General features: G+C 42.2%; 1 protein-coding gene and 1 long non-coding RNA gene across 3 annotated transcripts; both read right to left on the bottom strand.

Moving 5' to 3' along the window:
- Window positions 1–477: 477 nt before the first annotated feature.
- Window positions 478–9867, bottom strand: LOC116515931 (interferon alpha-inducible protein 27-like protein 2A). Of its 2 annotated transcripts, none has more exons than XM_032228256.1 (5): window positions 9826–9867; window positions 9199–9219; window positions 8746–8775; window positions 5064–5212; window positions 478–662 (listed from the first exon to the last, which is right to left on the bottom strand). In XM_032228256.1, the coding sequence occupies exons 1-5, from the start codon at window positions 9839–9841 to the stop codon at window positions 624–626; spliced, it is 255 nt and encodes an 84-aa protein (XP_032084147.1). In that variant the 5' UTR covers window positions 9842–9867; the 3' UTR covers window positions 478–623. The 2 variants fall into 2 exon arrangements, with proteins under 2 accessions (XP_032084147.1, XP_032084148.1); XM_032228257.1 differs by lacking the exon at window positions 9826–9867 and adding an exon at window positions 9516–9660.
- Window positions 9868–15676: 5809 nt separating this feature from the next.
- On the bottom strand, window positions 15677–22218 carry LOC116515289. Its single transcript, XR_004256233.1, has 5 exons — window positions 21556–22218; window positions 21284–21304; window positions 20663–20692; window positions 19543–19704; window positions 15677–15873 (listed from the first exon to the last, which is right to left on the bottom strand). It is a non-coding gene; the product is annotated as an uncharacterized LOC116515289 (long non-coding RNA).
- Window positions 22219–27144: the final 4926 nt, after the last annotated feature.

The following is a 27144-nucleotide window of genomic DNA, read 5'->3' as shown; positions in this document are numbered from 1 at the left end:
TTCACTGGCAGAGGCACCAGGAGCCATTCCTTCACTATTTCCAGGGCGGACCCGTGGGCCAGATCTAACATCCTGCGGGCTGGATCCGGCCTGCGGTCTTGAGTTTGACACCCCGGATCTATGCAAAGGTCTAGGATTTTAACAATAATAAATGTATATAACACCCATCATTCCACATCTCCACTTCTAATTACAAGAAAATCAATTTAAAAGGCCTGAGTGGGTCCCAAAATTTCAATGTAACTAAAATAAAGAAAACCCAAGTTTAACATGACCCAGAGATACCTTTTTTCTTTTACAAAAAGCAAGCTCCAATGCACCAACGTTTTTCCTATTGTAAATACAATCCCCCCCCCCCCCCGAAAAAATCCCATTCCTAACTCTGAATGGTTTATAGTGTCAAATGCTTCTTTATTTGCGTGTAGGAGCTTTATGTGTGTATAATCAGCCAACAGAAAGAAGAGACTTGTGAAATCATTCAGATTATGATTGAGATAAATGATTGATTGGTTCGTGGAAATTAAGCTTCTTAGTTCACAGATAAGTACTTAAGTGCTGTGACATTGTGAACTCCTTTGCAGATATTAATTACACCAGGATCCCCAGTGCTCCAGTAACCACTGCTATCCCAGCTTGGGTTGTGACAGAAAGGCCTGCTGCCCCTAGGGTGAAAAACAAAAATAGGTAACAGAATTAGGGAGACAAAAAACAATTTATCAAATGTAAGCTACACATACATACAGAAGTACTGTAAATGTAAACAGTACAATTACACATTGATGTTTATTGCCTGCTTAAGTACTCGGGTAACTGAACCCTGGAAGTTCTTGGTTCCTACAAATCAGGTGTGGCTTGCTCTCGGCATTATTGCTGGTTATGTGCGTGCAAATTTTTTTTCCAGCGACCCAGACCGCCAAACCACTACCAGTTTGGCCAAATCAGTCCAAACCAGTAGGAACCCACCTCTGCTACAGATTTTGAAATTCAGAATGTGTGTGTGTGTGGGGGGGTGGGTGGGGGGGTGGGTGTTCATTAAGTGCTTTGTACTTTGGTTTCGGATAGCTGTTTGACTATCATTCAATCTTGTGCCTTCTAAAGTTCATTCTCTTGCATCCTTTTGTTCAGAACACATTTTAAAATGCAAAATATTTTATGTTCATCTGTTAAAATTCAGTCATATAGACATATTAGACCAGATGTCTGGTCTAATGTTCATCCTTGAGCACTGTTGATGCAGTATATGCTATATTTAACCCAAAAGCTACTTGGCACTTGGTGATTTGACTTGTATATTCTCTGTTCCAATATAACTTCTAGAATGCATGTCCTATAAATTGTTTGAAGTACTAGTAGTACTATATGCTACTTGAGGGATTAAATGAGTATCTGGGCAAAGAGAAATATTTGGTGTTTCCAGGGTGGGGCCTCTGAGTAAATTCTTTCTTTTTGTTCTCCAACCTCCCTCCAAATGCTCATTTGATCAGGTAGAAGTTGCCATTTGTTTTTCTTTCAGGAAAAAATAAATGCAGGCAGATCTTTAAATACCGAATGAACAGAAACAATCCAATGAGGTTTAAGAGAAGACAAGGGAGAGGTCTATTTGAATCTTTTTTAAAAAATAGCTTTCTCATAGAATCAGTTTGATATTTTCTGCACAGACGTCCATCTGGCCTCAAGAAACTAATTAGGTTTATCTAATTAGGTATCTATTGGGACGCGGTGGCTCAGTGACTGAGTTTGTGGATCAGAATGGTCAGCAGTTCAGCGGTTCGAATCCCTAGCGCCGCATAACGGAGTCAGCTCCCATTACTTCTGCCAAACTAGCAGTTCGAAAGCACGTAAAAAATGAGAGTAGAAAAATAGGAACCACCTTTGGTGGGAAGGTAACAGTGTTCCGTGCGTCTTCAGCATTTAGTCATGCCGGCCACATGACCACGGAGAAGTCTTCGCACAGCGCTGGCTCTTCGGCTTTGAAACGGAGATGAGCACAGCCCTCTAGAGTTGGGAATGACTAGCCCATATGTGAAAGGGAAACCTTTCCCTTTTTAATTAGGTATCTAATTTAAATTTAAATTTAATTTAAAGTCAGATGCACAAAAAACTGTGCAGAGCTTCCATCTATACCATCTTAATCTTTTGGACTACACCCTCCAAAAAAACCGTTGAAAGTAAATGATTTTTGAAAGGGATGTGTCTTGTGAGAAATCACAAACACAAAGTACCTCTCGTTGCATCCTTTCAATAGAACATCTGTTTTTTTTTCCTTCAAAAAAGAAGGTGGGAACCTTGGTGCTAATGCTACCAGCTTTGGAGAAAAACCACTAGATGGCAGCAAAGAATTGATAGATACAGAAAACTGAAACCGAAAAGACCCAGTGATCCATGGAGTTTGCACTTTGAGTTTTGTTTACGTTTTAATTATTAATTATTATTTTTACATTTCATTTATTTTTATCTTATTTTTAAGTTTTGTCAGATGATTGGCATGTATTTTTTATCAAAGTAAACCGTTCCAAACTCGACTGCAGAAAATACAACTTCAGCAACAGAGTGGTCAACGCCTGGAATGCTCTCCCTGACTCCATCGTTACATCCTCAAACCCTCGTAGCTTCAGCCTCAAACTGTCTACCGTGGACCTCACCCCATTCTTAAGAGGTTCGTAAAGGGGGACGTGCACAAGCGCACCAGCATTCCTACCGTCCCTGTCCTACTGTTCCCATTTATTCGTATTCATTTCTTTTGTTCATGTCCATGCTTATATTTATTACTGCTATCTTGTACATGTTTGACAAACTAATAAATACAAATAAACATTTTTTCCCCAAGCATGTCTTTTATATCCAGGTGCTGAGCCTCAGTTTTTCCCTTGGCCAGAACACCCCAAACCATTTCTGGTTTGTTTTGGCTACAGCAGGGGTAGTCAACTTTTTATACCTACCGCCCACTTTTGTATCTGTTAGTAGTAAAATTTTCTAACTGCCCACCGGTTCCACAGTAATGGTGATTTTATGAAAACCTAATGAAAATGTTTTTAAATAATGCTATGATTTTTTTTAAAAAGTCAATAAAATTTTAAAAAAGGAAGGTGCTTCAGTATCAGACAAAACCCCTACCGCTCACCATGAAAGCTGGAATGCCCACTAGTGGGCGGTAGGGACCAGGTTGACTACCACTGGGCTACAACATGGAACATCTGGCTTTTTTTTTTGCCCAATTGTGGCTGGTGTGGAGCAGATTGACAGAATTCCCATAGCTCAGTCTTTTGTTTTGAGTGCCAATAGAACTCTTCCTTTATTTTGCACATACCCTTATTTGAAAAGGCAAAGGGCCGATCTAAAATGATTGGCTAGAAACCTAAGCTTTCTTGTTCTTGAGCGAGTGAAAGTGTCAGTAGGGTATAACATCTAATGTACCGAGACAGAAACTGGGGACCCTGAGTTCTAATCCTGCTTTAAATCTTTGGGCCAGTCCCTCTCTTAACCCTAGGAAAAAATTGCATCCATGGCAAATTCTTTCACTGTTCGTTGCATTTTAAACTGGCCTTTCTCCTCACAGCGGTCCTCTGGGCCATATACAATAAAATATGAAAACAGCACATCAAAGTAAAAAATCTAAGAGGCAACTTAAAAGATTATTAAAAATAATTAAAATGCGGGGGAGGGGACACCTCTAAGGGTGCCAATCAGCCCCCTGGTTGCATGCTCCTCTGGGCTCTCCACACAAGACCACAGAGCTTGGGAGCATATTCCACAGGGCGGGAATAATGTCAGAGAAAACTCTCTTCCTAGATCTTGCCAATTGGAATTCTTCAACTGACAGGCTCTGCAATCTGCTGGACTGTGTGAGGCAGATGTAATGGGACAAGACCAGGTGTTGGCTGCTGTGGGTTCAGGCAATCCACTAGCTAAGGATCTGTCCAGTTTGGCGAACCCACAAATCTCACCCCTCACTGGGCCCACCCATTCCTCCTCACCACTCCTAGGAGTCTCCAGGTGGCCCATTTTGGATGCCAGCTAAGTACAGGGCCTATGCGGAGTCTCGGAGAGGGCAATAAATGGGCCTCTCGGAGGTTCAGAAACGGGCCTGTTTACAGCCTCTGGAGCCCAGGGGAGGCTGTTTTCGCCCTCCAAGAGGCTCAAGCAAAGCCTCCGTAGCCTGGGTAGGGCAAAAAAATGGGCCTCCCAGAAGTTCAGAAATGGGACCATGGTGCAGGAGGCCGACTACGCCACACGCACCATGGCCACGCCCACCCACCAACTGGGCACAGAACCTGTTGCTAAAATTTTTGAAAGTCAGCTAAGTCTCCACAAAGAGTGTTTTTTGGGTGGGTGGGGTCACACGTGGTTTTGGGTAAGCAGGTTTCCCATCCACAAGAGAGAAAGGCATGTTGCAGTGTACCGGGCTGACTTTTCCTCTTATTAAAACCATTTAAAGCAATAAAATTCAGTGTCTATGTTCCAGTTGGAACCTTCCCACAAATACTGTAGTTTTCGGACTATAAGACGCACTTTTTTGTCTCCCAAAAGGGTGAAAGTGTCTGTGCGTCTTATAGACTGAATATTGTCAAAACCCTGCACATCCGCCAGCCATCCTTTGGGCTCCTCATGCCCCCTTTTGAGGCCTTTTTGGCCCGTTTTTGAGGCTTTTTTCAGCCCATTTTGTTTTGAAAAGAAAAGCCTTGAAAAACAGGCCAAAAAAGCCTCAAAAATAGGCCAGAAAAAAGCCTAGAAAATGGGTGCAAAAGCCCCCCAAAGTGACCCAAAAAGCCTCAAAGGCTAGAAAAGGGCCAACAACCCCCCCCCCCAAACCTAAAAATGAGGCACGTAGAGGCCCCAAACCTTTTTTTTTTTTTGCTGTTTTCCTCTTCTAAATTTAGGTGTGTCTTATACATGTCTTATAATCTGAAAAATAGGGTATATAGGTATCTCCCCCCCCCCCCAAATCACAACTTAGGCCTTTGAGGAAATGGGAGAATCATCTGCAAAAGGCTGTGGCGTAACAAATGGCTGGGCCACTACAGGTTTTGTTGCAAGAGAGCAAAAAACTGAAAAGTGATACTGACCAGCAGGGCAACCACACTCCCAGCAGCCACTCCACCACCGTTGGCTATGGCTGCAGCTGACATCATTTTTGCTGCCAGCGATCCGGCAGCAATGCCAGCAGCTGTGAAGCCCATAGCGCTGAGTACAAGTGGCATACCCACGACGCTACCTGAAAAACATGGTGTTAGTTACTGCTGCATAGACATCATCTTAGATCTGAAGTATATTCATATCCCTTGTTTTTTTACTGCATTTTGTACCAATTTTGTACCTCTCCATGCCTTGTTCCTCCCCAGAGTCATTCAAGCAGCTGCATGGTCAAGGGTTGACCGTCAATGTATGTCTCCTTAAACCAGTGGTGAAATTCAATTTTTTTTACTACTGATTCTGTGGATGTGACTTGATGGGGGTGGCAGGGAAAGAATATTGCAAAATCTCCATTCCTTCCACACTCCTGGGGAAGGAAAGTATAAAATCTCCATTTCCTCCCCACCCCAAGGGAAGACTATTGCAAAACCTCCATTCCCACCCCACTCTAGGGGAAGGAAACTATAAAATCTCCATTCCCTCCCCACTCAAGGGGAAGGAAACTACAAAATCTCCATTCCCTCCGCACTCTAGGAGAAGGAAACTGCAACATCCCCATTCCCTCCTCACTCTAGGGCAGTGATGGGCAACCTTTTTGGCGTGGTGTGTCAAAAATCAGCAAAAAATCGAGCATAACTCGCGTTGTGTGTCACTTCGACAAAAACATAATTTTGCGCAATTTATAGTTTAAACTACAAAAATGTATAATTGCAATATATAATTGTATTTAATAAACCAAAAACAAATTATTTAACATACCTGCTTAGTAACTTCTTTGTTAAGCGCTTTTGCATGCTGAGCTATGGAGTGAGCAATGCTCAAACTTGCAGAGTTTAAATTTGTAGAGCCTTTCATAAATTTAAGGATGGAGTTAGATTGGCTCTTATAAAGGTGTAGCTTCCTGGAAATGTATTCCCTCCTTTCATCCTCACTTTTTTCCAAAAGCTGGGAATGATTAGTTTCAAAATGTCTATTTATATTCCACGTTCTGCTTACTACCGTTTCAGTACATAGAACGCAAAATGATCTGCCATTTTTTTCTATAATGCCATACATCTCGCTCCATGTCTCTTGAAAGGGTCGGCCACTGCCACTACCACTCCCTTTACTTAACCTTTGTTTTTTATTTTTTGGGTGCTCCATCAGTGGGCCAGTGACAGCAGATAGAATTATAGATAGCCAATTAGGGGTTAACTAGCCTAACAAGCTAACACAACCTCCCCCTCACTTATCTCAGTTATTGTGGGCAATTACAAGTCCATGGCACCCCAATAGTTGCTGCTAATGGCGCTCACAGTTCCCGTTGGCACTCCGCTGTTCCCTGCTGTGGTGCGGTCGTAACCGACAGTCCCAGGAGTAGACTCTCTGTGCCGGCCTGACTGGAGAGAGGCGCGCACTGTTCCCGCGTTCCTCTCCTGCGGCTCCTCCCTCGCCGCGCTGATGACGTGTGTGCGCACGGCACGCACGCCTTACCAGCAGCCCCTGCGCTCAGAAAGGGGCGGCGGCGATACAGTAAGTGAGTGTGGGCGGGGGAGATCACACGTCCCCCCCCCCGTTCCTCCAGCACAGATTCTTTCATCCTCGGCGGCCGTGCAGGAGCCGAGGATGAATCGCATGAAATCCTGTGCGTGTCACCCCAAATGGCTACGCGTGTCAGCACTGACACGCGTGTCATAGGTTCGCCATCACTGCTCTAGGGGAAGGAAACTATAAAATCTCCATTCCCTCCGCACTCCAGAGGAAGGAAACTGCAAAATCTCCATTCCCTCCCCACTCTAGGCTAGGGATACTATAAAATCTCAATTTCCTCCGCACTCTAGGGGAAGGAGAGTGCAAAATCTCCATTCCCTCCCCACTCTAGGGGAAGAATATTGCAAAATCCCCCTTTCCTTCCCACTCCTGGGGAAGGAAACTATAAAACCTCCATTCCCACCCCACTCTGGGCCCTGGGGCCAGCCAGAGGTGGTATTTGCCGGTTCTCCCAACTACTCAAAATTTCTGCTACCGGTTCTCTAAAACCTGTCAGAACCTGCTGGATTTCACCCCTGCCTTAAATCAATCCTACCTTTTAACCACCACTTTGGGTTTCTAAACAGAAACAGCTACAACCTCTCCCAGGAGTGGCCTTACTCAAGGAAGGCAGCAAACGAATCCTTCAGCTCAAAACAATCTGCTTCTAATGTGCTCTGTAACCATGAACGACATGCAGACTATTGTGTAGAATGCAGGAATTCATCAGGATAAAAAAAAAAGAACAGGCCATCCTTGACTTACAACTATTTGTTTAATGACCGTTCGACAGCCATTGAAAACGGTTTTGAAAAAAGCGACTTATGACCATTTTTCACACTTATGACCATTGCAACATTCCTCTAGCCACAGGATCAACATTCAGGCAACAGGCATGTCTGTTTGACAGTTGCACTGTGCCAAGGTCATGGGATTCACCATTTGTGACCTTTCCAGATGGCTCCCAACAAAGTCAATGGGGGAAGAAGCCAGATATGGTTAACGAATGCATGACGCATTTAACAACTGCGGTGATTTGCTTAACGACAGTGGCAAAAAAGTCATAGAATGGGGCAAAACCTACTTAACTGCCTTGCTTAGCAATGGAAATTTTGGACTGTGGTCATAAGTGGAGGACTACAGGTAGTTCTCGACTTACAACAGTTCATTTAGTGACCGTTCAAAGTTACCAGGGCACTGAAAAAAGTGACATTTTTCCACTTTTCACTCTTGTGACCTTTGCAGCATCCCCGTGATCACATGATCAAAATTCAGATGCTCGGCAAGTAGTTCATATTTATGACCGTTGCAGGGCTCCAAGATCATTTGATCCCCTTTTGCAACCTTTGGACAATGAAAACAATGGAGAAGCCAGATTCACTTAACAACCATGTTACTAACTTAAGTACCACAGTGATTCACTTAACAACTGTGGCAAGAAATGTAAAATGGGGCTAAACTCAACAAATGTCTCCTTTAACGACATAAATTTTGTGCTCAATTGTGCTCGTAAGTTGAGGACTACCTGTACATGTAAAGATGTTTAATAAACCATTTTTTATTATTAAGTGATCTTCATATTTGTGAAGCTCATGAAGGGCGAATATTGTGGCACAAAATTTGGACTACATAGGAAGCTCCCATTCCTTCTACCAACTCTACAGAGACCAATGAACTAATTGCTTCCTGCAAAAGCTCACATCCCTTCTACTCCTCTTTTATGTCTTATGGGAGGGGCCAATCATCTCCCAGCCTTACTCCCAAGTCGACCCTATTTTCTTAATTGTTCTTGCCTTCTGTTAGCTTTGTGCATGCGTACTTCTGCCTCACTGATGTCAGAGTCCCAAGGCAGCAAATAACTACCAGATGGCCCTGCCCCCCCCCCCCTCTGCCTCTGATGCAGAGCCCTCATCTGAGCCTTCCCCAGACTCCGGGACTGGCCCATGTTCCTCCCCAACCTCCTCACTGTCCGACTCTGCTGCTAACTCGGCAGGGCAGTGGCAGACCACAACATCTTTTTCCCAAATGAAACATCTTGCTTGAACCGAGAAGTGCTTCTCTAACACAAAATCTCCCACTGTTTAGTGATACAGAGAAACAACTTACCTGCGCCTATTGCTGCCGCAATTAGTAGACCTAAGGGAATAGATATGTGCCAGTCACTTTTTTGACATATAAGGTAAGGTTCAAGTTCCACTGATAAGGGAAGTCAAATTCCATACTTCCCAATGTTGATGTAAAAAAAACATTGAATTTTTCTATGAACATGTGGGTAAAAAGAAGCTGGGCTATGATGATTTGGATGCAGTCAGCAATCTATCTCCCTCTCCCTCCCTCCCTCTCCCTCCTCCCTCCCTCCCTCCCTCTCCTTCTCTCTCTCTCTCTCTCTCACACACACACACACACTCCTCACATTCAGACACCCCTACCTCTGATGTGAAGCACTAATAATGGCATTTCCCTGCCTTACATGGCCAAGTGAGCTCAGCCATTGTAACTACATTGTACAAGGTTGACGACATCTTCATGACCAGAAAATCAAATGGTCTTAGTTCTTACCCATGGTGGATCTTGACGGACCTGCAAGTAAAAAGCAGAAACTCTGGTAAGAAAATAGATTCCACAGCCAACACCTTCTGATCACTGACCCATTGCCTTGAAGTCCATCCAACCATTATCCACAGAACTGAAATTTCCAACCAGTACTATTTTCTAGGCAGCCTAGGTGCAAAAGCCAAGCCCCCTGAGAACTACTGATTAAACAACCCACTATGATGCTTAAAAAGTTCTGCAACCCAAAAATAAGTGTCTAAAGCCTAAACTGCCTGGTACTTCGTAGACCAGTAGTAGAGGAAACAGAAGCAGCCTATTCTTACCAAATGAAGGAGAAGGACTTATTGAATGGAGCTTGAAGGACCAAGGTTTATGAGCCAGACCAAGGTTTATGAGCCAAGGTGGCGCAGTGGTTAAATGCAGCACTGCAGGCTACTTCAGCTGACTGCAGTTCAGCAGTTCGGCTGTTCAAATCCCACCAGGCTCAAGGTTGACTCAGCCTTCCATCCTTCTGAGGTGGGTAAAATGAGAACCCAGATTGTTGTTGGGGGCAATATGCTGACTCTGTAAACCGCTTAGAGAGGGCTGAAAGCCCTATGAAGTGGTATATAAGTCTAACAATTGCAGACCTACTTGAGGTGCTGTCCATACGCTGACCATCCCTGTGGCTTAAAAAACTTCCCACAGTGGGCGTGACTAGTGACAGATATCCAATAGGATTGCAAGTAGTACTGCCTTGCTTGCCATGATTCATCTTCCAGCTGTTTAGTTCCAGCCCCCAAATCTTATTTTTAAGTTTCGACTTCCCAAGTAATATTTTATTTTCCTGCAGAGGAAAAGAATCATTAACTTTCTTGTGGGTTGATGATGTGGGCCCTTGCCAGCATTGCAATTTTATTCACTTCCTGACAACTTGCTGAAGGACGGTAATCTTCATCTGTCACAGGACTGTTTGGTTTATGTAATACTGAACTGCAAAATTCAATAAACAGACCAGGTTTTTAGGCTTGTTACTGTTTGCAAGCTTTTTTTCTGGATGTCCAGATAGCAACCAGCTGTTTGCAATTAATGTCTCTTACTATTTTTAAGGCCGTTGTCAAGAAACCTCAGAGACGGAATATCTATTCTCTGAATCATAACACAACTCCAGCCCTTCTGTAATGCCGATCACATGGGCACAGTTCAGAAGAACTCAACAAGAGCTCTGAGATACCTTACACCTATTAAAGAAACCCTCTGTTTGAATCTTATAAATCTGATCAATCAAGAAATAAAATGCTGGAAGCAACCTCTGGGGGGCTTTTGGAGAAAGACTGAACCTAACCAAAAACAAGTAAGAGACTGTATTCAAGCTTACGTTGATAGATGACTTATTTGTCTGTTGCTAAGATTGGGATGAAGTTATGCATATAGTTGTCAGACCTGCTAAGCTTGAACTCCTAAGTAAAAACTAGAGGTGGGTTGTTCCCAGTTCGGACGAACTGGTAGTGATAATCTGGCCTGGGTCGCAGAACTCGCAGAGACCCAGGCTGGCCATGCCCCCGAACTAATTCCCCGGTCTCCGTTGGCATTGCTGGCATCTTGTTTATTAGCTTTTAATGATGTTTGCGCATGTGCACAACCATTTACAGTGAATTGTGCATGCACAAGCAATGCACGGCCAGCATGCGCACAAGCGAACTGATACTAGTTCACGAAAGAACCCACCGTTGGTAGAAACAATCCTTGGTTCCATTTGTTGGGAAAAGTATAGTTATTATTAGAAGTCAAGTGTGTTGCAGGAATGCCTGGCCAGAACTGACAATCGTGTGCCCAAATCCCTAAGTTCAATGTTTCCCTCCCTTAGTTGCCTCCCATCACTGCCTCCAGCCATCAAGTTCAAGATGTTTTGAGAATGCTTACTTCAAGTGTAGGTTGGCATGCAGCTGCATTCTTCTCTCAGCTGGGTGATCATGAAATAGGATTTAGGGGTGATACAACAAGCAGCCTGGGGAGCAGGGGTGGGTTTCAACCGGTTTGCGGTGGTCCCTGCGAACCGGTTGGTCGCCGAAACCGGAAGTAAGTAACTTCCGGGAACGGCGAAGGGCGCGCCCGCCCGCCCGCAGTCCTTACCCGGTTTTGACGGGTTCTGTACTTCCACGCATGCGCAGGATGCATACAGCGCCTGCGCGATCGTCCAGGAGCAGCTGGAGCGTTGCACAGACGCTAATACACATGCGTGCACCGCACACGTGCACGAGGACGCCGCCGGCCCCGTTCCAACCGAACCGGTTGGAGCGGGGCGAGAAACCCACCCCTGCTGGGGAGGATAGGGGACTACAACATTTCCTCTTGCTTTCCCCAAACAGTAGTCACTTTTGATTTTCCCCAAGCAACTTATCTCTCATCCAGCCTCCCCATAGTTCATAGCAGATTGTCATCACATGGCATCGAAGTGCAAGCAGAAAGTGAGGTGGCAGCTGGCAGTGAGGTTTTGTGACACTAAATTTTGGCTTTAGTGTGTTCTATAGTCAGACATTCTACCTAATCCCATCAGAGCCAAGGAAGGTAGTGTAGGAAGGTAACACCCACCCCTCTCCTAGAAAAGGAGAGGGGTGAGTGCTAACTTTTTACTTTAACGTCAATCCATCTCAAATAAAAAAGATAAGTCCAGTTGCCATGACTCACCTTCCAGACAACTCTACCTGGATGACTGCGGATCATTATGAATATACTCCCAGAGTTTTCGACTAGAAGTTTTGTGTTGAGATATGTGTATTGTTTATTTCTTTATTCATATTTGTAAGTTGCCCAACTCCAAAGGCCTCTGGGCAGCATACAAAAATAGAAAAAACATAAACACAAATTAAAAACATTAAACCAAATGTACAGCCCAGACTGAAATAATCCTCCATTTAACAAAATCAAACAGGACAGAGGTGTTAGACAAGCAATAAAATCCCAATGTTTCATTTTGATAGAAAGATAAATATACATCTATCAGACGGAGTATTTCTGCGGGTGTTGAGGGGCTACTTACAGTACCTTGGACATTTTTTTAATTAGATATTTTTTTTATTTCTATCTCTATTTTAACTCCCCCCTATGTTACCATAATATTCAAAGAGATTTCTTTTCTATCTTCTATCTTCCATTTTTCACCTGCTTTGCTATTCATATTTCCTTATTTAGCTCTTCACATCTATTTATATTAAAATTTCATCCATCATTATTTCATTGTTCAGTGTTTCAATGTATACTACTAATACCAATCACAATTATTTAAAAATATAGAGTAAGTCTATTCATGTTCTTTCCAATCATCCAATCCGTGTGATTCTACTATTAATACACATGCTTACATAAAAATATATTCTTTCATTATCTAATCACCCATTTAATTGTATCATTTCACTGCTAATCATACTTTTATGCATGTTTAATAATACCATCATTCAATCTCTAATTTTCCAGTTAATGCTTAATTCTTATTCATAATTCTCATATTTCATTCTTCATTACATGCAAAATATTCAGTACATAAAAAGTCTTTATTACATACAAAATAATTATCCAGGCTTAGTTCTAATATTAATACACATATTTTCTTAAAATATAGTCATGGAGGACCTTATTCTCTCTTTTTTCTATCCATCATCTCTTGTTCGCATCAGTACTTTAAGCCTTACTTTTTTTTAACTTGCCTCCCATATTCTTTTCTTAAGTCTTTTACTCCATCTACTTCTAGATCTGCATTCTGACTATACAATCTAACTCCCCCCCGCTTCTCCCCTTCCCCACTGTCTAATTTTAAAGCTATCTGTTCTAACCCCTATCTCCTTTCCCCAGATGTCTTCCTGTTTCTCCCATTCCCTTTTTAAATCTTTTAAAATGTTTTCCTCCTGTTTGAATTCCTTAGTCATTGTTAATTTTGGTGATATCTCCTCCTTATTGTCTTCTTTTCGCTGCTTCCTCAATTATGCATTCCTCTCCATTCCTTCTGATGGCTCCTTTCTTTCCTGATTGTCCTGGTCTTTGTTCATTGTCTCTTGTACAATACTTTCCAGTTCTCCTCCTTCCAGTTTAGTAGTTTAACGTGTTGCTGCTTTAACAAATAGCTCTAGATAAATATTCCCCCTAAATCTCCTCGGGATCAAATTTTAACAGGAAATATTCTCTCACCCAGTTCACACACTATTCCCCAAGTCTGCTCCTGCACTCTCTTAGATATTCTGGCTGTCTCCGGCTTCATGGCAGCCATGTTGACTGCCACTGCTCCTTCAGATGAGGGGGATTTTCCAAGACAGGGAGGAGAGAGATTTGGCTCTCCTCGACCTATAGGGTGCCCCCCTTTACTTCACCACCCCTGCAAGGTGTCTGTGAAGCCTTTTGGAGCCCTCTGATGGGGAGAGCTCGGGACAGGGCTGCGGAGCTCACCTCCGACAGCGCCGGAAATCAGTTTGAAGCACTTGTTGTTAGCATTTTAAAAGGGGATATTAGCACTTTTAACCTGGTAGAGAGGTATAGGTCTCTCTCTCTCTCTCTCTATTTCTATCTCTATCTCTACCCCCCCCTCACTCCCTCTCCTCTCCTTTCCTCTCCTCTCCGCCAAGGTTATCCTGCAGCTGCAGAGGATGCTGGAGGAAATGGATAATGTGAACCTCTTTTTGGTCTGGATGTAGGATGGAAATGGTGGAACCTAGAAAAAGGGCTTCTCTATGATGACTCCCTCTTTTTGGAACATCATTCCCTCAGAGATAAAGTTGCCTGTCATCTTGTTGGCTTTCCACAAGGCCCTGAAAACTGTCCTTCTGCCTGCCTACTGACATCTGTCTGTCTGTCTGTTTGTCTGTCTGTCTGTCTGTCTGTCTGTCTATCTATCTATCTATCTATCTATCTATCTATCTATCTATCTATCTATCTATCATCTATCTATCTATCCTAATCTATCCATTTATCAAATTTATTGGCTGCCCATCTTACCTCAAGGTAACTCTGGCCAGCTTACATTGCCTGGAGTTACGTTGCCTGGAGTCATTGTGTGTAAATTAGGCGGCTATATAAGTTTAACAAAGTAATTATTTAATAAACAGGGAAATCAAATAAATAACATCTGTAATTCAGTTATCAGCAAAAGGTGTATGCAAAGTTCTAGGATTTTGACAATAATTAACGTAACACTCAGCATTTCACATCTCAACTCTTAATTGCAACAAAATTCATTTTAAAGTCCTGAGAGGATCCCAATATCTCAATGTAAATAAACCACAACATAACCAAGATGCACTATTTCTCCAGGGGTGGGTTCTGCCTGGTATTACCGCTGGTTTGCTTGGCTATGCGCTGGATGCGCATTGTGCGTGCATGCGCAGTTCAATGTAGTTTGTAGTTTGTAGTTTATTGGGATTTATATGCCGCCCTTTTCCCTGAGGGGACTCAGGGCGGCTTACAACCACAGGGGGGGGGAGGGGGGGTGCAAGGTCAAAAACAAAACAATATGTGAACAAAGAAAAAATAGTAAAACACAACTTTCATTCAACAATCAAACACTCGGGCGGGTGAATTGGAAGCCTATCCCCAGGCCTGCTGGGAGAGCCAGATCTTGAGGGCTGCGCGGAAGGTCTGGATAGTGGTGAGGGTACGGATCTCCATGGGGAGCTCGTTCCACAGGGTCGGAGCAGCAACAGAAAAGGCTCTCCTCCGTGTGGTCGCCAGTCGGCATTGACTGGCAGATGGGATTCGGAGGATGGAAATTGTCCTGTGCATACGCAGAACTAAAAAACAAGATGGCGGTGGCAACATTGGCGAGCAGGGAACTGGTTCGGAAGCATGTCCAACCTGGGTTGCTGCTGGTTCAGCCGAACCCGGTTCAGCCAAACCGGTAGGAACCCACCTACCCTAACCCTAACCCAATACACCCAAGATTTTCCTATTTCAAATACCTGCAATTCCAAAAAAAAAAACATTCCCACCCTTGAGTGTCAAATGCTTCTTCTTTTTTTTGAGAAAAAAGTTTTTTTTAACATACATATAATATAATCCAAAATAAACCTATATATCTTAACAAACATTTTAAAAGTATTCAATAGTATATCAATTCTTTTTCCCATTAAGCCTCTTCAATTTTTATTTGCTCTTCTGCTTTCCATACACCATATTATAGTCTATTTCATCTTCAGCTTTCCTCCTGTCCTTCTCTTCTCCTCCCTACCTTCTTCTTCCCTCTGTCCTCTCTCTCTTCTCTACTTCCCCTTGCTCTCTCCCTTTCCTCTCCTCTCTTTCCACACCTTCCCTTTCTCCTGCTCTTTCCCTCCCTTCTACTTCCCTCTCTCTCCTGTCTCCTTTCTCCCTCTTTTCCTCTGTTTATCTCTCTTCCATTCTTTATTTACGTGGTGTATTTCCACCTTTTAGCAAACCCCCTTTAATATCAATGGAATTGAAGTCAAATGCTTCTTTATTTAAGTGCTAGGAGCGTTATGTATGTATAAGCAGCCAACAGAAAGAAGAGATTTGTGAAATTATTTTATTCAGATTATGATTGAGATAAATCAATTATTGGTTAGTAGCAAATAAGCTTCTTAGTTCACAGGTATGTATTTAAGTGCTATTCTTCTCAATGATTTCGTGAACTTCACAGTGATCCCAGTGCTGCTCCAACGGCTGTTATCACAGCTTTGGTAGTGATAGAAAGGCCTGCTGCCCCTAGGGTGAAAAACGTAACAGAATTAGAAAGATGAAAAACAAATTATCAAATGTTCTACAAGTTTCTGAAAACAATCATGTGATGTCTTGGAGACTTAATAGTTAGATCTTATGCAAATTGAGCTAGGGAAAATAAGCTACACACACATATATATATACAGAAGTAGTGTAAATGTAAACAGTACAATTACACATTAACCTTATTTATTGCCCGTTTAAGTACTTGTATGTGCACCCAGGAAATTATTGGTTGCTATAGATTTTCACACACACACAAACATACACAGTGTACATTAAATGCTTTATTTTCATTTCAAAGTTCATTGTTGTTGTTTTGTTGTTCAGAACACATTTTAAAATGCAAAAGATTATATGCCCACCTGTTAAAATACAGCCATACAGTCTATTCATTCCTGGAGCATTTTTGATGCAGTATGTCACGTGCTATATTTAACACCCCCCCCCCCCAAAAAAGCTACTTTGCACTGGGTGATTTGATCTGTATATTTTATTATTTAATTTTTCATTTTTATCAGATGATGCACATGTGTTTGTCCCAAGCATGTTTAAAACTTCGTTAATTGTCTTTTATATCCCGGTACTACTAACAGGGTTCTGAATCTCAGTTTTTTCTTTGGCCAAAATACCCCAAACTATTTTTAGTTTGTTTTGGCTGTTCTATGAGACACCTGGCTTTGTTTCTGCCCAATTATGACTGGCATGGAGCAGGTTGACAGTACGCCCACAGCTCAGACTTTTGTTCTAGGTTCTAATAGAACATTTTCTCTATTTTGCGGATATCCTTATTTGAAAGTTACATACCGGAGAAGGGTGGATGTACCAAAATAGCTGGCTAGGAACCTCTGAGTCCTTGTTCTTGATCCGTTTAAAGAGCCAGTGGGATAGTTAAGGTACTGAGACAGAAATGGGGGACTCCTGATTTAAGTCTTTGAGCCAGTCCCTTTCTTAGCCCTAAAAGAAGGCAGCCATGGCAAACCACGTCTCCCCAAAATATTTTATTTTGTTTATTGCATTTTTAAACTGGCCATCTTCCTCAAAGAGGGACACGGGGCAGTATACAATAAAATATAACAACAATTCATAAAAAGTTAAAAATGTAAAAGAGGCAACTTAAAACATTGACTCTCAAGAGGAGCTCCTTCCTGGGCTCCTTGTGCAAGATCGCAGATTGGAGGCCAGTCTCACCTATTCCATAGGGCGGGGGCAATGACAGAGAAAGCTGTCTTCCTAAACCCTGCAAGTCGGAATTCTTTAACTGACAGGGTCTGCAACATACCTTCTCTGCCTGACTGGATGGGACAGGCAGATGGGACAAAGATGGTTTCGTAGATAGCTTGGCTCCGGGTCATGAGGAGCTTTAAAGGCTATAACTGATATCTTGAATTGGGCTTGGAGAGAAACTGGAACCCATTGCAGTTTGTGGAGCAAAGGTGCTACATGTCAACCCACATGGTTGCATTCTGCACCAGCTGAAGCTTCCATATACTCTCAAAGACATCCCTGTGTAGAATGCATTAAAAGGTAAAGGTTCCCCTCGCACATATGTGCCAGTCGTTCCCAACTCTAGGAGGTGATGCTCATCTCTGTTTCAAAGCCAAAGAGCTAGCGCTGTCTGAAGATGTCTCTGTGGTCATGTGGCCGGCATGCCAAAGGTGCATGGAATGCTGTTACCTTCCCACCAAAGGTGGTCCCTATTTTTCTACTTGCATTTTTTACGTGCTTTGGAACTGCTAGATTGGCAGAAGCTGGGTCAAGTAAGGAGAGCTCACTCTGTTATGCGGTGCTAGGGATTCGAACTGAGACACTGAGCCACCACGTCCCTTTGTAGAATGCATTGCAATAGTCCAAATATAGTAGGAGATGACCAGGACAGGAGTAACCAAGTGTGCAGCCTCCCTATTCAGGAAACAGAATGCATACTGGCAGTTTTGGGCTGCTGATAACTATTGCCTACAAAACTGCAAGGACTTGCCAGGTAGTCACCAGGAGTCAGGACTGTTTTGAAGGCAGAGATCAATCCATCGGTTGCCATTTTAGGACTTACATCAGGTTTTCCCACCAGGGAACAATAAGAAACTGTTGTCCACTTATGCCAATTACGCAAAGTCAGCTAACTCTCCACAACAAGTGTTGTGTGTGTATGGGGGGGGGGGAATCACATGTGGTTCTGGGAAAGCAGATTTCCCCTCCATGAGAGAAAAGGTGTGGTGGCTTAGAGGTGGAGTGCTCGCCTCACAATGAGAAGGCTGTGAGTTCGATCCTAGATAGAGGCAGATATTTCTCTCTCTGGGCACAATGAGAATATATCTGCTGAAGAAAACTCCTCGTTGATGACAGGGAGGGCATCCGGGCAGTGAACACTCTGCTAGATCCATTCAGTTGCCTACAATCCACCCCACAAGGGATTATGGGGTCATTAAAAGAAGACGATGATCCCACGAGAGAAAATGGCATGTTGCACCATACCAGGCTGACTTTTCTTCTTATTAAAACCACCCAAAGCATTAAAATTCATTTTTATGTTCCTGTTGACACCTTCCCACAAGTATATTATAGGTATCCATTCCCCCCCCCCCCCCAAATCACAACTTAGGCCTTTGAGGAAATGGGACAATAATCTGCAAAATGCTACGGCATAATAAATGGCTTAGCCCAGGGGTATCAAACCTGATTTCATTGAGGGACATATCAGGGTTGTATTTGACCTCAGGGGACCAGGGTAGCCATGGCCAGCTCGATGTCACTCCTGTGAGGGGTGCCTGTGGTGGCCTGAGCACTCTGCCAGGTCGTTTTTCACTGGCATTGGGTTGCAAGAGGCCGTGGCAGCTGAAAACGGAGCTTGGGAACCAGGATGGTTCCATGGGCCAGAACTAAGTACCCCACAGGCAGTGGTGAAATCTAATTTTTTTTACTACTGGTTCTGTGGGCAGGGCTTGGTGGGTGTGGCTTGGTGGGATCCTGTGACTGGTGGGCGTGGCTATGTAGTCATGTAACTGGGGGATCAAAAGACAGAAACTCACTTTAACAATGTCCTGCTGGCACAGGGTTGGACTCAATGACCTCTAGGTCCCTTCCAGCCCTGGATTATCCTCTGAAGCTGCGCCTAGTGCCAGATTTGTAGTCCTTCTTTCTTCTCCTTTTTCCCTCCCTCCCTCCCTCCCTCCCTCTCTTTCTTTTTCTTTCTTTTTCTTTCTTTCTCCCTTCTTTCTTTCTTTCTCTCTCTCTCTCTCTCTCTCTCTCTCTTTCTTTCTTTCTTTCTTTCTTTCTCAGCGCTCCCTACCCCCGTTTTTGGCCTAGCAGGCTTCAGGAAAACCTGCTGGGAGCAAAAACGGACCCCCACCCCGTGTTTTTGGAGAACTTGTAGAAAAAAATGCTTAAAAAGTAAAAGAAAAAGTTCCAAAGATCAGCTGTACGATGTGCAATCATTGGAACTTTTTTTAAAAAAAACTATTTTTAGTATGTTTTACTACCGGTTCTGCGAACCAGTAGCATTTTTTATTCGCGATTTGGGCGAACCCGCCCGAACCAGTAGCATTTCACCCTTGCCCACAGAACAGATCCAGCCCCCAGGCCTTGAGTTTGACACCTCTGGCTTAGCCACTACAGGTTTTGTGGCAAGATAGCAAAAAACTGAAAAGCGATACTGACCAGCTGATTGCCCGATGGCAACTAAGCTTCCAGAGGCCACACCACCACCATTGGCTATGGCTGCAGCTGACATCATCTTCGCTGCCAGCGATCCACCAGCAATACCAGCACCCGTGAATCCCATACCGGTCAGTACCAGCGGAGCACTGATGACGGCAACTCCTGAAAGGCATGCTGTTAGTTACCTAACCTAGATCTGAAGTAAATTCATATCCCTTGTTTATTTATGCATTGTCTAGCAATTTTTCTCTCCACACCTTATTTCTCACCAGAGTCCTTCAATCAGCTGCACAGTTCAAGTGAATATATGTCTCCTTAAAGCAATCCAGTATTTTAACCAATACATTGGCTTTCTAAATTACTTCACCTGCCTGTATATCCCTTAAGGTCAAAACAGAAACAGCTACAACGTAACCAGGGGTTGGTTTCAGCCAGCGTTATTGCCGGTTCGCTCGTGCGCATGCGCAATTCAATTGAAATTGTTCTGCGCATGCGCAGAACTAAAAAAAAAAGATGGCGGTGACGGCGGCAACTGGGGAACCAGTTCGGGGCCGTGGCCAGCTTGAGTCGCTGCTGCTTCAAACTGGTAGGAACCCATCTCTGAACCTCACCTAGTAGTGGCTTTACTCACGGAAGGGGGCAAACTAATCTTTCAACAAAAAAAGCTGCTTCTCAGTGTTGTATCTGTGAACACTAATGACACGTTGTCATTAATGTATCACACTGCATAGAATACAGAAATCCGTTTGGGTAAAATGGAACTGATACCAGGCAGTCCTCAACTTAACAACCATTTTGTTAGTGACGAAAGTTAAAATGGCAGTGAAAATTGGCATGACCATTTTTCACACTTTTATAACTGTTTCAACACTGATTACTGAAGCTTCAGACTTCCCTATGGATCCTGAAACCATTTTTGTTAAAACAAAAATTACTTGGGCATTACAGGTTCTTGGTGCATGTGCTTCTTAAAAGCTAGGGGAAAAAAATGGAAGAACATACTCAAGTTCCATCAGCACTAGAAAGAGTCCCAAAATCTAGAGTTCTCCCCCCCACAAACAAAACATCTTGTTTGCCCTGCGAACTCACAAATTTGACACTACAAAGAGAAACAACTTACCAAGTCCAATGGCAGCCCCTATTTGCCACCCTAAGGAAATAGATATGCACCAGTCAGATTTTTGACATATAAATTAAACTTCAAGTAAAAGACATGTATTGCCAGGGGGAATCAAGTTGAACACTTTCCAACGTTGTAAAGGAAAGATTGAATTTCTGGACTTTGTGCTTGAGGTTGGGAAAAAATGAAACTTTGATTAATAGGTTTGTTGTTATAGAAATGGCTAGTTTATATTACTATGTAAAAGTAAAAAGTTAATATTAGTTGGTCTGATATTATCTTATTCTACTGCATGAAAGGGAGTCAGAGGTCAACACCTTTTCTTTCTTTTTCCCACATTTCTCCCATCCCTTTTCCCTCCATAGTTAGGCTATGATGATGTGCATGCAGTTGCCATTCTCATTTTCTCTCTCTCTCTCTCCCTCCCTCTCCTCCCCCCTCTCTCTCACACACATTTCTCATACTCAAACACCCCTACCAAGGATGGTGTTAATAATCGTATGTCTCTCTTTTACATTGCCAAGTGAACCCAGCTGTTGTAATTACAAAGGTTGACAACATGTTTATGACTAGAAAATTAATTAATTAATTACAATTAAATTAATTTGTCTTATTTCTCACCCAACATTGCTGTTAATGCACCTGCAATTAAAAAAACAGAAGCTCTGGTAAGAAAATACATTCTACAGCGAACAACCTCTGGCCCAATGCCTTGCGAATCCGCCCAACCATTATCCCCAGAACTGACGTTTCCAACCAGTTACTGTTTTCTAGGCAGCCCAGGTACCAAATCTGAACATATTTTCCCCAAGCCAACTGAGAACTACTGGTTTCCCCCACTGTGCTCAAAAAGTTATGTAACCCAAAAGGAAATGACTAAAATCCACCGGTACCTTGTAAACCAATAGAGGAAACAAAACCAGGTTATTCTTACTAAATGAAGCTGGCACACCTCTTAAAGGTGTCTCCTGTACATGGGCTCAAAAAAAAAATCTACAGTGGGCATGGCTAATGTCATATATCCAATAGCTTTGCAGATGGTTCTGCCTTCATTTCCATGATGCACCTCCCAGCTATTAAATATTGAGCCAGTCTCCCCCCACCCCCATATTTTTAGGTTTCGGTTTCCCAAGCAGCATTTTAATTTCAATTTCCCAGCAGAGGAAAAGAATGAAGGACCGCCCTGTGGGTTGATGGCAACCCATTGCCAGCATTGCAATAATAGTCACACATCCTGACCATTTGCTGATGAACCGTAATCGGTCACAAGGCAGCTTGGCTAATGTAAGGCCAAAGTGCAAGGTTCAGACAACGAGCAGGAAAGAAACAGACCAGGTTTTGAGGTTTGTTGCTGTTTGCAAACTTTTTCTAGATGTTTATATAGCAACTGGTGCAATAAACAGAAACCTTATGTAAAATGTCAATCACGTGGGCACAATTCAGAAGGACATAGATAGGGATATGTCAGCATTTTGGCAGCATGACTATTAATATGGGATAAAGTCAAGAGCAATACAATAAGCAGCAAAATGTCTCAAACCAAATAGAAAAGAAAACTCCACATGAAGGACCGAGCATGTTTATCAAAATGCTCCTAGAGTTATCAACTCTAGTTTTGTGTTGAGACGTTTAATTGTTTATTGTTTATTTACTTATTTATATTTATCTGCCCAACAGGCAGGCAGTCTTATTACAACTGATGAGGAAGCCTTGAATTCAATTCTATTTTATTTTTAAAACAATTTTTATTTATTTTTGAACAAAGATAAACAAACATAAAAATAAATTACAAATTGTAGAAAGTGTGTCAGTTGGTTACAATATTTCCATGCATCTTTTCCATAGTCATCACCTGCTTTCCATATCAAATCACATATTTTAAATTCACATTTTCATGTATATCACAATTATTATATCAACCTTAATTAGACTATAATTGTTTTTACATCCTTTTATATATAATATTCAAAATCTAAAACAGGATTATATGATAACATTCTATTAAATCATCCTAAGATCATCCAATTAGAATACATCTTTATAACATATTCTAGATAAAACTTTTAAACCTACTCTTATAATCTCCATGTGTTGTTTATATAAAATTTCATATTATCAAACTAATATATCTAAATGCATTGTTGTCATTATTAATCATTATTTAACTATAGCTATTGTCACTTCATTTTATACATACTACTAGTAAACTAAATTTAGCAGTTTTTATTATACATTTTCATTGCATCAACCTGTATCTTTTCAGTAATAGTACGGTCTTATATCCCATTTGTAGCATTAATGTTCTAGTTACTTTCTTAATAAATCTTGTATAAATTCTCTTCGCAACATGTTGTTCATTTTGCATCTCATAAAAGCTTGAAACCCAGCATCTGTTCTTTCGATCAGCATATCTTTGGTTATCACTGGTGCTTCTGTCAAGATTTCTCTCCTTAGCTCCGTCAATTTTTCTCTCTTTTCTTCTTCTCTGCTTTGAAGTCTGGGGTAGAGTTCCAGTCCATCTATCTCCCCTTTCCATATTCCACTCTTGCCATTACCAACCATGCTCACTTTGTTGTCAGTATCCACAGTTTTCTTATCTCTTTGCTCATTTTTTCCTTCCATCTTTTGAACTCTATCCTCCACTTTCTTCATTTGGTAAGCATCCTCAGTTTCTCCATCCAAATTTTCTATTTTGTATTCCATATTCTTCAATCTCTTTTCAATTCTCTCTGTCACATCTAATAGATTTTGAATTTCAAACATAATCATTTGCAATATTACAGTTTCTTTTTCCTGCTGAGCCATTCTTCCAATTTTGCAGGCACCACCACTATAGGGTTCAAGGCTATTTTAATAAACTTCAAACAGATTCATTTATTATATTTCAAGTCAAAATGTTGTCTTCTCTCCAATAGCTAGTGATAGAACTCCCAAAAAGCACTTGTATTAACAACTTGTGCTCTTCCTTCTATCACTCTCAGTAAACAAGCTGAGTCTCAAGTGATCAACAACCTTGAATCTCAAGTGATCAAAGAGAAAGAAGAAAAAACAATGTATCCAGCCTCTAAGTGGCAATGTAACTTCTTTTCCTCCTGTTGTTACAAGCCTCTTTATAATTATTCTTATTATCTTCTTTATATTCCAAGCTTAAGAAAGGAAAAAAAACCCTTAAATGGGGATCAAAAACAATCCAATCAATCAATCAATCAAGCATTATAAAAAAAGAAGGAAAAAATTAATTCATAGGTGTAAGCAAAAGTGAAAAAAAGAAGAAGGAATTAATCCATTCAGTTTAAAAAATAGGGAGCCTTTGCAAAAATTCCAGCCATGAAAAAAAAATTAGAAACAGGATAACACATTAAGTTTAATGTAGATTAATTTTGCCACTTACAGTCTTCTGTCTTCAATTTTAATTTAACTTAATTTTTTGGGGTAGTCTCTTTTTCTAATAATAAAATTTCCTCACCAATCGACACATTTTCTCTTTTCGCTTTCTTCCTGTTCCGGAGCTGTCCCAACTTCAGCAGCTTCATTAGCTGCGTTTCTGTCACCGGACATAAAGACTATTCCTGGATCTTTCAGGGACTTTGCAGTGTCCCTGAAATCAGCAGGAGGTGCCCTTCTCAATCACCATCTCTACGGGACAATTTAGGTCTGAATGGACCATCCAAGTGGCAGAAATATTGACTGTGATCTTGGAGCACCAAGATCACATGTCATGCCATCGCGACATCAGCATCTTTCTCCCGAATTCAATTCAATTTTAATTAGTATCTGTCCTTATCTGAAGTGATATTAGTATTTATGTACTAGACCAGAGGAAAAGAAAAAATGTTTGTTATTTCTCTTGTCATCTAGACCAGTGGCTCTCATGCCCCACAGGGGATCAATTTGATTTTTAATGGGGGGGCATTTGGACCTTGTTTAAACCAAGTTAATGGCCTGTTAGGTTTCCTCTGTGTGAGTAGAGTTCACTTTTTGAGTAAAGTGAGAATTATAGGGGGTGGGGGGCAATCAGGATTTTAAAGATGCTTAGGGGAGGCATGGCCCACAAAACCAGTTGGGAACCACTGATCTAGACCATTGTCAGGGGATCAACATTGCAGGGAAGTTGTACATTGTTTAATATTGGATGAACATCATGGTCAACCTTAGCAACCATAAGATGTGTGGACTTCAACTTCCAGAATCCCCTAGCCAGCATGGTAATTGAACTCCACACATCTTAGCAGAAACACTGCTGTATTGGCTGAGGAATTCTGGGAACTGAAGTCCATACATCTTAAAAGGTGCCATATTTGGGAACCACTGGTCTAGAGGATGGAGGGGCATTGCATGTCATGTAGAGGCTACAAGACCCAAATAGCATCTGAGTTTCATCTGTAAGCTGAATCTCAGTTGAACAGTGGGGGAGGATAAGCTGACATTTTGGAGAATTTTTCACAGCCTCATTCAGGAAAACAAGGACCTTTGAACCATTGTCCAGAGTAGATGCAAGTAGGGACTATATCTCAGGTACTCTCAGAAAATGGCTGCCCTGATGGGCCTGATTCTCTGTCTTTCTCTCTCTTTTCATCACTCACACAGAGAAATATACTTACAAAAGGTGAATTGGAGAGGTTGCTTTCTGTCACTAGTCCCTATGATGTTCTTTGCCATGCTCCCTCTTTGGGAAGTGTGCTATTCTCGGATTATAGCCGCCGACAGTTTTTAATTACCTAAAGATGCTCCAGAGAAAGGCACCAGAGAGGAGTTCATTTGGTCACCTCAGCTCTTCCAGATGTTCTCATGAATCTTAGAGCAGCCTTTTCTAGCATGACGCTTGTTTATTTATCTATTTTCATCCCGCCTTTATCATTTTTTATAAATAACTCAAGGTGGCAATACTTCTTCCTCCTAGTTTTCTCAGAACAACTGCCCTGTGAGGTGATTTGGGCTGAGGGATAGTGACTGGTCCAAAAGTCACCCAGCCAACTTTCATGCCTAAGGTGGGACTAGAACTCACTGTCTCCTGGTTTCTAGCCTGGTGCCTTGATCACTCAACCCAACTGGCTTCTTCCAGAAATGGAAGAACAAAATGCTCCTGAGAGGAACGGTAAGAAAAGAAGAGAAAAACAGAGGTCCACTTGTGCAGTTTCCTTGATCAGGAAGTTCTTCAGGCAGTTACTCATGTCCTGATCACCTTCCTGTTATGCAACAGGAAAGCTGATATAAGAGCAACATTTCCGACTGGTTCCTGCAACCCAATTGAATGAATTGTTTCTTATATCCAGCAACCCATGGAGCAATGCCCATGAAAGTCTTAAGAGATTCTTGAATAACAATAATCACATCACCATGCCACACCACTTCTGGACACAGGCAGGTCTCAATCTTCTTCTTCTTCTTCAGCAATTTTAACCAAACCTGGTACACAGATGACTTACTCTCTGGAGGAAAAATACTAGACACCTCTAATACCCTTCAGTGTGTGTGTTCTGTTAAGATACAGCCTGTTGTGCCTTAACATGGCTTCTACTGTATTGCTGTAAAATGACTTGTACTGTGCAACGCTGTGGGATTGCCATGGTAACAGCTTCACAGTACTTCACAAGGGGGCTCCCTCTGGTAAGGGGGAAAATCCAACATTAGAAATTACATTTAGTCCAGACCAGTGGTGGGTTTCCGGCATTTAGTAACCTCAGCTGGAAGCCAAGGTTTGTAAAAGTCTGCTGGCCAGGTACATGAACTGAGATCAGGGCGATAGAATGCAAAACCAGGATAAGACACTGGGTGGAGGTGCCTTCTGCAAAAACATTTGTGGGTTTTCCACTTGCTCAGAAATGTGTAAAGGACCAGATGTGAATTTTCTAATGCAACTGCCCCATTTGAAATTCCTTGTGTGAAATTAACTACGTCTCTAAGCTTGCTCGTATATGCATTCACATGGGAACACCAATTTATGTGTCCTTGTGTGTCTGACCAAGACCAAAATGTTGGAGGAGACCCATAATAAAATTTGGGAGATTCTTAATCTGTGTCCTGAATGAATAGAGGAATGGACCTGGATCTCATCCCTCAGGTGGTAGAGAAAGTAGAAGAATGCTGGGGGGTTTCTGACAAGCCCCACCTGAAAAGGAAGTCACTAGGATGTGCTTATTCAACCATAGTCTCAAGTGGAGTTACGTTTGTTCCAGAAGGAGACTCATGGTCTGACCAAGAAGGTGAAGTGGCAAGGATGCCATCCAAGTTCCAACTTCTTGCCTTTTCTAAACATAACCTTGCAGGTACACCTGGCTAGTTTTGTGGCAAATAATTTCTTTACCATCTGCAGCACAAAGGGAAAGAAGAAGATGGAAACGTATGTGAGAACAACATTTCCCAACTGGTGCGATTTACATATTTTCACGTGATGCTGCAATGCAGGTACCTAATGGTGGCATTTGTAGGATGATCTCACAGCATGTGGATGGTCCCTTTTGTGCCATTGTGGTTTACTACAG

This window comes from Thamnophis elegans, chromosome 12 (genome assembly GCF_009769535.1).
Source record: "Thamnophis elegans isolate rThaEle1 chromosome 12, rThaEle1.pri, whole genome shotgun sequence".
NCBI classification, from domain to species: Eukaryota; Metazoa; Chordata; class Lepidosauria; order Squamata; family Colubridae; genus Thamnophis; species Thamnophis elegans.
This window is presented reverse-complemented; position numbering and strand designations above follow the sequence as displayed.